Source organism: Penicillium cataractarum, assembly GCF_028827025.1.
Source record: "Penicillium cataractarum strain IBT 29864 chromosome Unknown utg000009l, whole genome shotgun sequence".
Lineage (NCBI taxonomy): Eukaryota > Fungi > Ascomycota > Eurotiomycetes > Eurotiales > Aspergillaceae > Penicillium > Penicillium cataractarum.
Window position 1 is genome coordinate 3,289,509 of NW_026622745.1, and position 12,822 is coordinate 3,302,330.

At 49.6% G+C, this 12,822-nt stretch overlaps 5 protein-coding genes across 5 annotated transcripts; 3 read left to right on the forward strand and 2 right to left on the reverse strand.

Moving 5' to 3' along the window:
* Positions 1 to 88: 88 nt before the first annotated feature.
* On the forward strand, positions 89 to 1,777 carry N7496_011786 (Set1-mediated histone H3-K4 methylation subunit Swd1; the record flags this gene model as incomplete). The annotated part of the gene is made up of 4 exons (XM_056704699.1): positions 89 to 158; positions 215 to 276; positions 349 to 437; positions 502 to 1,777. 4 exons carry the CDS (start codon positions 89 to 91, stop codon positions 1,775 to 1,777), a joined length of 1,497 nt encoding a protein of 498 aa, XP_056550659.1.
* Positions 1,778 to 2,276: 499 nt separating this feature from the next.
* N7496_011787 (uncharacterized protein) lies at positions 2,277 to 3,066 on the reverse strand (the record flags this gene model as incomplete). The annotated part of the gene is made up of 4 exons (XM_056704700.1): positions 2,277 to 2,621; positions 2,677 to 2,771; positions 2,830 to 2,866; positions 2,929 to 3,066. 4 exons carry the CDS (start codon positions 3,064 to 3,066, stop codon positions 2,277 to 2,279), a joined length of 615 nt encoding a protein of 204 aa, XP_056550660.1.
* A 2,879-nt stretch (positions 3,067 to 5,945) lies between these two features.
* N7496_011788 (class I SAM-dependent methyltransferase) lies at positions 5,946 to 7,411 on the reverse strand (the record flags this gene model as incomplete). Its single annotated transcript, XM_056704701.1, has 2 exons — positions 5,946 to 6,837; positions 6,951 to 7,411. 2 exons carry the CDS (start codon positions 7,409 to 7,411, stop codon positions 5,946 to 5,948), a joined length of 1,353 nt encoding a protein of 450 aa, XP_056550661.1.
* Positions 7,412 to 7,827: 416 nt separating this feature from the next.
* On the forward strand, positions 7,828 to 9,111 carry N7496_011789 (uncharacterized protein; the record flags this gene model as incomplete). Its single annotated transcript, XM_056704702.1, has 3 exons — positions 7,828 to 8,094; positions 8,341 to 8,861; positions 8,943 to 9,111. The coding sequence occupies 3 exons, from the start codon at positions 7,828 to 7,830 to the stop codon at positions 9,109 to 9,111; spliced, it is 957 nt and encodes a 318-aa protein (XP_056550662.1).
* Positions 9,112 to 10,624: 1,513 nt separating this feature from the next.
* On the forward strand, positions 10,625 to 12,352 carry N7496_011790 (WD40 repeat domain-containing protein; the record flags this gene model as incomplete). The annotated part of the gene is made up of 6 exons (XM_056704703.1): positions 10,625 to 10,931; positions 11,178 to 11,277; positions 11,387 to 11,453; positions 11,582 to 11,919; positions 11,992 to 12,118; positions 12,203 to 12,352. 6 exons carry the CDS (start codon positions 10,625 to 10,627, stop codon positions 12,350 to 12,352), a joined length of 1,089 nt encoding a protein of 362 aa, XP_056550663.1.
* Between the last annotated feature and the right edge of the window lie 470 nt (positions 12,353 to 12,822).

Below are 12,822 nucleotides of genomic sequence, written 5' to 3' on the forward strand. Positions count from 1 at the left end.
TCCAAGTCACCAGCTTCCAGGCCTTCCTTTTAGGCCTAGGTAATCAAGAATCTCGGCGATCGACTCGACATTGCGCTAAGCCGCCGCCATGAATTTGTCGCTTGTTGATCCGTTCGTCCTGGCCCAGGACTATCCAGATACCTTGACAGAGAAATTACGTATGTGGTTTATCTGCTGCTTGGATATGTCGTTGCACGTTCTAATTGGCATCTAGGGAGTGGCCATGCGACATGTCTACGATTTAACCACACTGGCGACTACCTAGCATCCGGACGAGTTCGTACACCTCGGCGAAATCACATAAACAAATCGCAAGGGGGGCTGTGGAAGCTGACTATTGCAAATTAGGTGGACGGTACTGTCGTGATTTTTGACATTGAGACAAACGGTGTCGCACGCAAGCTACAGGGTCATACTCGGCAGATCCAGTCTCTTAGGTATGATAGCCATGACATCTATCCCCGCAAGCAAACATGAGACTAATCGGTTTGATCCATCAAGTTGGTCTCGAGATGGCCGGTACCTTCTTACATCCTCGCAGGATTGGAAGTGTATTTTATGGGACCTGAAGGATGGCTCGCGCGTGCGTACAGTCAGATTCGAGGCACCAGTATACATTGCGGAGCTCCACCCATTCAACCAGTATGATCTTACTTCGTCCAATCTTCTGGAGATATGCCTGAGTACTGACCACGCTTTTCTTCTGTCTAGCCTTCTTTTTGTCGCCTCTCTATTCGAAGACCAACCCGTTCTCGTCGACATCTCCTCCTCGAAACCAATCAAGCGAATTCTCCCCTCCGCGCCCCTCCGTCCCCAGCCTACAAACGGTGAAGAAGTTGATCCCGCCGTTGCCGCAAAACAAGCCGCGCAGGACGCAAAACACTCGACCTGCGTCACAATATTCACGGCGTTTGGAAATCACATCATTGCTGGTACCTCCAAGGGCTGGATCAACATCATTGAGACGGAAACATGCACGACGATCCATTCCATGCGTCTCTGCAACGGAGTCGTCATCCTCGCCCGCCTTGCCAACAATGGGCGTGACCTCCTAGTCAACAGCTCAGACCGTGTTATTCGCACCGTCCTCATGCCTGACCTCTCCCAATTGGGTATTGACTTTGAGCCCTCCGCCATCAAACTACAAGTGGAGCACAAATTCCAAGACGTCGTCAACCGATTAAGCTGGAACCATGTCACCTTCTCATCAACCGGCGAATTCGTCACTGCAACTACATTCATGAACCCAGATATCTACGTCTGGGAACGCAGCCACGGCTCTCTCGTCAAGATCCTCGAGGGTCCACGCGAGGAGCTCGGCGTGGTCGAATGGCACCCCTCGCGCCCCATGGTGGTTGCTTGTGGTCTAGAGTCCGGCTGCATCTATACATGGTCCACCATTAGCCCGCAAAAATGGTCTGCCCTAGCTCCGGATTTCGGTGAAGTTGAGGAGAACGTGGAGTACGTCGAGCGCGAGGACGAATTTGACGTCCACCCTGCTGAACAGGTGCATCAACGTCGTCTCGACCTCGAGGACGAGGAGCCTGACGTGATTACTCTGGATCGCGCTGAAGACTCCATCGATGCAGAACAGGCTGGTATGTTTAGTGTGCCGGTCCTTCTGGATATCTCGGACAGCGAAAGTGGAGAGGATATCATCGCAGTTGGCCCTGGTACGATGCGCCGCCGTACTCCCGGCGATGGAGATGCCGACAAGGACTCCAAATCTGCTGCCAATAGTGTCGCTCGTGGCGCAGGCAGGAATCGCCGGCGATAATGGGATGGTCTTGATTATTGTCTTCTTCTCTTGTCTTGGGTCATTGGTCTAGTCTTCGACAGACTGGGCAAACATCATTGCATATGGTTGGCGTTTGAAATGTATGGGTTTGGAACGGCGTTTCGGTAGGCTTTTTCTTACTACAATGTTACTTTCTATGATGCGGCGGGGTCTCGCCGATGACACATTCAAAACAAGATTCTTGACTGCCTTGGACTTTCTATGGATGGGGATTCCTATTGTACAATGACATTGTCTTCAAAGGTTTGTAACATCTAACCAGACTCCGGGAAATTTTCCATCGCGGCACAGTAAGTACTAAAAATCGGATAGCATGCCTTCATTAATCCATATTTTGTTATCAGGTCCTTGAAGCAAAACATCAAAACGAAACAACAATAATACATAATCACGAAGGAGTGGCTTCTTACTCCCTTACTCTATATAATCCTCGTCCGCCACTCCCGTCTCACTCCGCGCCGAATCACCCTCCACGCCCTCAGGCAAGATCGAGATCCAGATCGTCCTCTTCTTGGTCCTGCTGGCCTTGCTGGTGGCCTTGCTGATTGGCACCGTTCTGTAGCTGCAAGATTGGGCGGCCCCGTCCCTGTTGTAGTTCCAACACTCGGTGCTGCATGAACTGATTCTGCTGCTGCTGCATCTGCAAGTATAGCTGCTGTTGCATCAGGTGCTGCGACTGAAGCTGCAGCTGGTATTGCAGGATTGCGAGGGCGTGGTTATATTGAGCATGCAGCGTCGGGTTTCCTTGATGAAAGTGGGCGTGATGAAAGTGGGCGTGATGAAAGTGGCGGAAGGAGTGGTAGGGGCACACGACCTGGCCGGGCTGATATCTTTCAATCAAACTTGGTCTCGGAAGCATGGAGACTGACAAGACTCACGGTGTGGACGTTGTTGAGCCATTGATTTATATTCTGGCCACCATTGATTTGCAACCCCGCGCGCTGGTTGTTTCGGGGGCAGTCGTGTCGGTATTCTGAGTTCACGCTGGTCAGGAAAGTCCATGGATCACAGCGTACGATGGAGACACATACGCTGCCCGCGTCCATGGCACGCGCCGCAGGGACGATACTATGACATTCATCAGTTCTGGTTCATCACACACAATTCAGATGAAAATAGAGGGCACTTACAACACGGTAGACGCGGTATCCACCACGATGTCCACCATGGCCACCACCGCCACGCCGACCACCTCCACCACCTCCACCATGATTTCCACAATCCACTACCCGGATAAAGTAAGGGCCAGCACCCGGGGCGTTGTTCATGGTTGCTTTTGTTAACGAAGAAAAGAAATCGAAAAGCCCGGAGAGATGAAGGGCTGCGATCGGACTGGAGGAAGGTGAAAAGTGAAAGTGTGTTGATGATCTGAAAATGGAAACAACCAATGCCTTGGCCTGCCTCGCTCCTTCCATTTTTTGGACTTTCTCCCTTTCTCATATTCACCCTACCATTCAACCCCCTTTCTTGCCTTGTCTCCTACCCACATTTAATTATCGAGTCTTCATCATATCTACCGCATGAAGGTCTCGCATGTTGAAATCTTGAGTTCATGTCACTTCGATTATCCCACGAGAATCCTGAAAGCTCACTGTAGTGACAAAGCTTCATACAGAGGCTCAAACTCCACTGACTTGGATGGGCATACATCTTATATTCTCCATTCTATAATTCAGGCACACAAGCTCTGTGATATCCAAAGTAGTTACCAAAGAGTTTTATCTTGATCTTCCCGTTTGGAACTAATGTGGCCGATCCAGGATGCTAATTGGTGAAACTATATGATCTGCGGCTGCTAGGTTAAGAATCATGATCTGACATATTGATCCACCCACAAATCAATTGTTGACTGCCATCGAATGTTCACAATTATACATTCCACAAAGTTGCCTTGGCTTGATAGACCCACTGACGCTTAACTTAATCTGCAACTTTAACAACCGCGAGTAGCTCAGCCAATCAGGTGCCAATGAAGGAATATGCTTCTAGCCAAGGAGCAACAAATCAGGCCATGGATACTCTTCAGCCGCGAAAGTAAGATGTTTTCTGTATCTTGGCCTTTAAGACGTGGTTGGAGAACGGAAGCAGGGGCAGTGTGGCACTTGACGGCATGAAGCCACCAGGGCCACATGCTTCTGTGTATTCAAAAACACTGTCAAGGTTCGAAACTTCGTAGCTTGTTGCTTCAAGACGTCGATCAATTGACACGAATACTACAGCACATACTGCTGTGTTTGTTCTGTTTATATCACCTCCACGTTTATACGGTGTGGCCTGGCAAAATATTCACGTAGGATGCTGGTCGCAATCTTCACTTCGCACTCGATGAGACTGCACCATGTTTTATTGCACCGAATTCAATATCGATTTTGCCTCAGATGACGCCAAAATAATAATGTCATGTATCAAAGTTATTTCCCCTGATTATAAACTCAATCGCGACGGGAAATGGTCCGATCTTTTTCCGATCTTTATGCTTGTGGTATATCAATCTCAATTTGTTTAAAATACGCACAAGAAAAGGCCTGGTCGTATACTGGTATTATACGTGCTTCGGGTTGTCATTAATCCGAGAATCAAAGATTCTCAGCATGTGCGTGAACCGGGTTCGATTCCCGGCTAGGCCCCTTTTTTTTGATCCCAAAGATCCCTCTCTTTTTGGTGTATATACACTTTGAAGACAATATCTTTGATTATTCTTAGAGAACAAAATCTGGTTGGGATGATGGGGATTACTTTATTACTTTCTGAATTAGTGATCATATCTATTTGGCCACATTGCCAGTATGGACTTGATAAACACCTGAGTAGTTAGCCTGTCTCCTCTTGATCAGAACCATCTCCGTCAGGAGATGACAGTTACTATCCCGATTATTTTAGCTTTCTGGTGTTTGTTCGATTTCATTGACAAGTCCAAATCGTGTTATGGTTTCTTCCAGTAACCCAATCTAGGTCTTACATGATTGAACCACCACGATCGAAAGCCTCGGGCATCTCTCTACCACTTTTCGAGCAGAAGCATCGCAAATCAACTGATCCGGTCAGGGTATTTACCCGCTTGGTAATCAAGGGCTTGATTTTGGATACAGCTCTGATATTCAAAAAATGTATATACTCTGCTCTTCGCTACAGTGGTGGATGTTGAGATGAAATACGATATATTTGACCTCGGCGCCAACCTTCTGCCTCGAGCACCCACCAACCACGCATTTTTCAAGCATGTTCCGGGGTATTTCAAATTCTCTGCGAGGGGATATACTTCTTAACGGATACTTGGCATTCTCTCGGTTGTGGTGGTTATTACTTGGTTGGCCTTTTTGGATGCTCGTTGTGGTGGAGATATATATATGCAGGGGCCCATTATCCCGCATGTCCAGGTTCTACGTAAACAAGATAGAGTCCCAAAAATTGAAGACCTCGAATGGAATCAATCCCGAGGACATACCCAAGGCAAGGCTTGCAAGACTATATAGGTATATCACCAAAGGGTTGAAGGGAAGTAAGTAAACTGCCATCTCGCATATCTGTCGGGAATCGACGTGGATGCCCAAGTCAGGAGACTAATTCCTTCCTTCCTAAGACAACACATGGACGTCAAGTTAGCTTCCAGATATCACTGAGAGCTCAGTCTCTCAATTATCATCTGCTGCTGATCATGCGGAGGATATCCCAATGGCCGGATAAAAGCCCACAAACTGTGTTAGAAGTACGCGATAGGATAGGAGTCTAACTCCGACGGAGGATTTGATATTGTTACCATACCAGTCAATGGACCAATCAACAGGCCTAGACATAGAAATCACCGAGACCCATTGACATTACAGCTTTACATCAAGCATTCTACAGAAAGCACATGAACTGATTTAAGTCACGAAGATTCACATTGACATATCGTCAGATATAGCAAACTCAACCACAAGCTTAGGTGAGACACCTGGGTATATACCACACAAGCCGGAAACATGAAAACACCCAAAATAATGAAAGAAGACACCGGCCCAAAAAAGAACGCCAGATCATGCAAAACATGCAACGCGGGAAAATGGAAGAGAGATAGCAAGTCGTCATCATGGTAAAAAGTAGTAGACCGCCCACTAGACACGCAGGGCGACCACATTCGCGCAAGTCATCACTGGAGATGGATGCTCTATTTGGCAAGTGGCTTGCGAGCCTGGTAAATATGCAGAATATTGTAACAGCGCAGATCTTTATTGAACGCCTCGGTCTTCACGTCCGTCGCAAGGCGCTTAATCTTTTCAATGGGCCAGCCGTACACTCGGCTGAAAGGAGCGAGACTGAGGGTTTCGACACTCTCTGAGATGGCCAGGTTATACCAGCTGGCAACCTTGCGCTCGTGCTCGTCATCATGCCAAGGGTTCAAGGGTAGTCCCACCATTTGATGGTCAATTTCCGTGAACCCAGCTTCTTGCAGATTGCGGATCGTCTCGCGGGAGCTATGAGCTAGAGGGCGCATTGTTGATTCGGTGGCGCGCTTCAGGGCCGTGTACCAATGACGAAGGGCGAGATTACTTAGCGATCGATCATCGCAGCGCGGCTCGAAATCAATTTCGACTTGTTCGAACCATGCGCCCGGACGAAGGTGTGAGAATACCCGCCTGTATAGACTGGGCCAGCTGGCAACGCTGCCGCTTCCCATCTGCATATGAATCAAGTCCCAAGAATCCTCACCCATGGCCCATGGACTTTCAAAGTCGAACGGAGCATAAAAGTCGCAATTCTTGGGGTGGTTTTGTGGTTGAATCGGGGCGAGATCTACGCCCACCACGAACGAGTCGGGGTATTTGTTGGCAACCTCAATGCTCCAGATTCCAGTCCCACAGCCCAGATCCAGGATCCGCGAGGATTTCGGATGAGGTGCGTATATTAAGCCATCTGATACACGGGCGACTGTAAAGAGCTTATGGAAGATATCGAGGCGGTCTTGTTCTTCGTCGTCGCAGGGTAGCATATAAGTGCCTTTTCGGTAGGAATGATACATGCGATTATTTTCTTTGTATGGAGGGTACTTTTCGGGAATTCTGTACGTAAAGACGGATTGTCAGCTTAGCGATCCTAGAACGCTCGATTGCGTGGTCGAGCAAGCAAAGCTCGACTGCGAGTGTAATGTAGGCCCTTTGCAGGGGTAACGTACTTGCGATCGGAGACAATTATAGGTGGTGACGAGCCAGAGGCACGAGAAGCTTGGGATGTTTGTGATGCGACCGAACCATTGCTGAGAAAACGACCAACTCTTCGATCGCCATCCTTATCTGAAGGGTTCCGGTCCGTAATCATATAGATGTCCATGGCAGTCGAGGTTTGGCGCGACCGAGCTCGTTCACTGGGGACCGAGGAACAGTACCGACCACTGGGTGGAATTGATGATTGATAGCGCTCACTGGGTGGAATTGACGAGGATTGATAACGGTCGCTGGCAGGAATCGAGGACGAATGATACCGTTCGCTCGAAGGAACCGATCCGGAATGGTAGTATCTCGATGAGCGACCGGCCTCACTTGCGGGGGTTGATTCGGACTTGTGTCGCTTCGCCGGAGGAGGGGATGTCAACATCGGCGGTAGCCGATTTCGACCGGACTGTTCGTCGGTCAACATTAGGGGCGATTGGTGATGGTGAGGTCGGAATCAAGAAGAGTCAGGGGGAGGAAGGTGGAATTGTCGGACGAGCGATCGTTTCGTATACGTCGGGGGCCGAGGTCGACGGTGGAGAGGGATGGGTAGCTACGATCAATGATCGTACAGCACAGGCAGGGTGCAGAAACAGAACATTCAACCGAGCTGTATGTCCCAGCCACCACATGAAAGGAAATCGGCGAGGCAGCACGTTATGCAAGCACGGAAAGACCGCACGCAAGGAGGGTCGTCGACGCCAAAAGTACGAAATGATCCGAGGGCCAAGCGAACCAAGCGAACCAGAGTGGAGTGGAATTGGGGGGAAAGACTGTTGGCAGCGCCGGGCTGAGGGCGGGTCAACACTCCACAAAAGCCGATAGTCCAGGATCCCCGAGGAGATGTGCCTTGTGGGATGGATAGGAGATGGGAGTATCGTCACCACTCAAAGACCAAACCTGAGCAACCCAAGGGTGGTTGAAGGAGAGGAGAGGGGTGGAGGTGAGAACCACGGACGAGAACGCGACTCCGAGGGGTTTAAGGTTGTGTGTAGCCGCTGGCTGGGATCCGTTTGGGGGGGGGGTCCACGGTGGGGGAGGAAGGGAGTAAAAGAGAAGGGAGAGAGAGGAAAGGGAGAAAAGAAGAAGAAGCGAAAGTTGAAGGACGTGGTGTGTGTGAAGATACAGAGAGGCTGACACTAACAGCTGATCGGGCATAGCAGCCAAAAAACAAGCAGCTAAATTATTTTCTAATTTAATACCGTCACACCTTGGAACGGAGTAAACGGAGTACAATGTTTTAGTTTTACTTGGATTATATTCGTGGATGGCTTTTCACCTATGATCAGTGATAAGTATACTCATCATCTCGGATCCTCGAGAAGTTAAAAAGACCAGCATCATACCTGCTGAAAGGTTGATCCAGAGCCTCGGGTTCCCTACAAACCGGACAGCACATTTTCTTGGTGCATACCCAAACTCTTCTCCATCCTCCGCTTAAAGTTGGAGGAGTGGAAGTTTACCGGTTGGTCAACTGAGTTTCGCTCACCTCGCTGGAGAAACCTCGACTCCTTCCTTGTCGGGCATCGTCTTCCCCCTCCGATCTGCTTCTCCTCCAATGAAATTGCCATTTGCCTGGCGCTCCTGGGCTTGGACCCGGCGCCAACTCGGGATCGACCAAAAGGGCTCCACCTGCGCCCGCGCGGGATGCGGACCGTCTGGGTCTCGATGATTATGTCTGGAGACTGGGTCATTTCGAGAGCCAACGAACGATTCAAGAATATTTCCAACCAAGACCAGAAGGAGGAACAAGGAAGAAGAATAATCACCTCCTTGAAGACCGAGTACAAAGAGGAAATGATGGGCCCAGCACAGACTCAACCCAGCCGAATGGGTAACGCCGAGAAGCTTCGCAGCGTGGCGCCCACTCAGCTCGTGTTGCGTCGTCTTTTCTTTATTCCCTTTCCATCGGGGAGTCCGAGATGGGCTAGTTAACCAACTTCTACTACTCCGTACAGTGCAGTATGGATGGTCAATCGAACACTCATAACACGCTACACATCCCTGCCAAACCCCCAATCCTCCTCCCACAGCCCTGGGATCGGGCGATGCGACGCTGCGAATCAACTTGGACCCCGGGACTCGTGGAACGCGCATCCTGGTTCGTTCCCGACGCGCGTTGAGTGACCCTTTTCTCCTGCCGATGAGTTTTCCTTTTCCCTTTTACCAGGTCACTGGTACCGGCCCACGACTCTGGGGCCCTTGTTTGATGACCTGCGACGATCGGCCGGTGCCGCTTATCATTTCCTATGTATCAACTTTCCAGGTCGTCCCTGGTTTAAACTTTCCCATGGACGCCGTCCATGACTGGACCAGAAATTTCCCCTTTCTCGACTTCTATACTGACCCGCAAAGTGAATGGTCAGATTTATGATACACATATTGCGCAGGCCTCGGAAATTTCACCTAGACTCGCCCCATCATATCGTGGTCCTTCGCTAAGATTCCGACCCTTCATTTGGATTTGGTATGGGAGTACAATCTCCCCCATCTCGGCTGATGTACGAGCCTAAAGGCCCACATCCCCCGCCCCTCTAAACACCTAAAGTGGCAGCCTCCACGGTCAACGAGATGCGCCAAAACAGATCTCCTTTGTCTGATTAGCGGATCGTCCCGGGAGCTCCCCCTCATCGTCACTTTCCTCCCCGTCACACGGACCACTTTCTGTTTTGGTGGACTTGGCCTGCCTCCTTGTAGCGGTGTACACTGTACTGTACAAACTGGAGTAGCATTGCGCATCGTAGTCCTAGCGAGTTCTATTCGATACTAACCTGCGAACACCTTCCTCTCCAATCTCCACTATTTGTCGGCTACCGGGAAAAGATCTTGGCCTGTGCTCTCTTCTTAGAGGGTTTGTTCTGCCAATCTTCTCGCTTGAGATGCTCCTGACTCGTCACATTTTCCCTATGGACGCTATGATGATCAGACCCGGGATGAAATGCATTGGTCACCCCTCTGAAGAAAACAACATGACTCGTGTGCTCTGCCGATCCAACTGGTCGCTTTTGTGCAAATTTCAATCCCCCTAGATGCAGCTGCAACACATGGAGATCCTAATTATGGATGGTTTGAGTGCTTTTAATTCTACAACCCAAATTCCCCGCCGTGATAAACTCCCACATCTATACACATACTTGACGATTCACTTGACGTTAATGCTGTCAGTATCAATCTGAGGCTGTAAAGTGTACTCTGTCTACTCCGTACTGTAAATGCCCAAGTACTGGAGTAGTAAGGCACGGGAAAAGCTCCACGTAACCAAAAAGGGAAATCTTTTCTTGGCATCGAAATTCCTCCCCAGTATACGAGTTCTTCGCGATAAACCACCGCGGAAAACACCAGACAAGCCACTGCCCAGATCAACCAGTAGCAATCAACCCATCTCTCAAGATCGACACACTCAAATCCACTCCCGCTGCAAGCTCCCGCTCGCTAAGAGCAGGAAAAAAAAACTTGGAGGGAAAAAAATAGCCCCATCAGCCACAGGTGACCAGTCAAGAAAGCGACCCGCAGTTCACGAGGACTGATTGCAAAGCAAAGCACTACCTAGTACATACTGTACTCCATACATCCGTACAGGGTCACACAAGCAAGGAGTCAACCGTAATAGCCGCGAACATTCGCGTGATCAAAGGTCATCATGCATACCTTGAAAGCAACCGCCGCGTCGTCACTGTCGCTGCCGGCGGAGAACTACATCTACACGATTGCGGCCTCGGCACCGGGCAGTTTTGCTGCTATTAGCTCGGATGACTCGCTGCGCATCTTTGACGCTGCTAGTCTCGATCGCGTCTCGGTGATCGCCCCGAAGACCCACGATGCGGGCGTGACTTCGCTGCGGAGCTATGCGGCGGGTGAGTCGCCGCTTTTGGTGACTGGTGGTAGGGAGGGGAAGGTGAAGCTTTGGGATGTGAGGGCTGGGAATGCGGTTTTGGAGGTCGAGACTGGTGAGTTTTGCTGATTTATTCTTCTTTTGATTGTTGTTTTTGCTCTGGGTCTTTCTTGTCTTCGTCGATGTGGTATCTGGTACATCCTAGAATGGGTACCAGCTGTGGTAATGACTATTCTACATCGTTAGAGAGTTTGGATGGCGTCGGAGGATTTGGAACGAGGACTGTATTGTCTAGCTTTCTAGACATTCGGAGTTTCTTTTTTTGCCGGACACGGATTGGCTGATCATCCTGTGTGTTTAGCGAGACATGCCCCGGTGCTTTCGGTGGCTTGCAACTCAGGGACCAACACGATCGTGGCGGGAACAGAGCTCCTTTCCTCGCAGGCGGTGGTTGCATTCTGGTAAGTGACTTGCCTCGAAAAAATTAGCGCGAGCTTCAATTCATTCATGTGATGATCAAAACGATCCTCGTTGAAAGCTAGAATCTCCCCTTCTAACAATCTTGTACAGGGATATCAGATCTCCACAGGCACCAAGGCTACAATACGTAGAAAGCCACAATGACGATATCACCGAGGTAAACAGCTTTCCCAACGTCTCTCCCACTTGAACATTGGATATAACATCCCAACAAAACAACCGTGTCACAACCCTATCTATTACCGTGAATACCTCAACTTATCTGACATTGGCCTGGTAACACAGCTTCAATATCACCCGACTCGCAGCAACGTCTTACTATCCGGCAGCACGGACGGCCTAGTCAACGTCTATGACACCACCATCACAGACGAAGACGAGGCTCTCGTGCAAGTTATCAACCACGGCTCCGTCCACCATGCAGGCTTCCTCTCCGAGCGCACCATCTACGCACTCAGCCACGACGAGCAATTCTCCGTACACCCGGCCACCGATCCCGATGATCCTGCACAGGAACCCGAGCCCGTGCATTTCGACGACGTGCGCGAGCCACTAGGCTGCGAGTATGTCGTGCAATTGTGCCTCGGCGCGCAGGGGCCGTACATTGCCGCTGGTAATAAGATGTATGTGTACATTTACCCTAGTGGATGCGGAGTTTACTGTAGTCTAAATGCTAATTATGTGTTCCCCTGCAGTGACAAACGTTTGGATCTGATTCCGCTCGTGTCAACCCCGACATGGCGGTTTGACCAGGACAATCTCTGGCGTCTACCCGGCGCCCACGGTGACGAGGTCGTACGATCAGTCTACTTGGATGAACAGGTATGTCTCAGTTGAACCTTGGAGCCTAGAATTGCGTCTAGCGCCCCTTATTTATATAGGTGACTAACGCTGAATGTATTACAGAGCCAATCCGTCTTTACTTGTGGCGAAGACGGCTTTGTGCGGGCGTGGAAACCCGTTGATGGGAGCGACGATGATGTTCAGAATCCAGCTGGTTCTGGAAAGATTTCTCGGCCCAAGGAGAAGAAGAAGGACCGGTTTAAACCGTATTAGTCGTGGTACACGTCACGGGTACTTGCAGGTCGAGTTGTGTAGCGGTGGGAGTTTGGGTGGGAAGGAAAAAATAGATAGCAGTACGACTTATTTTCTTTATTTGATATTCTTTAATCTTTTCTAAAGGGCAGATAATTAGGTATGGAGTCTATCTAGATATCTACATATGTGCAAAACGAAATTAGAAATGCATTTGAGGTTGAAAGATGAGACTTCGAAATCCCACCAAAGACCTCTAGCCCCATATCAGTACTGTACCAATTGATTACCATTTGCCGTTGATCGCTTTTCCAAAGTCACAAGTACCGCCATTGTTGACCTGCGCAATACACATTCTCAAATCAGATACACTGAAAATGAAAAATCCATCACGTGGTCTATTGAGGTTAGCCGGGCACTTTTTTGGGGGCCAAAACCACGGTCAGAATGTGAATTCAGAAAATGTTCAATAGGGACTGACGCGACAAAGC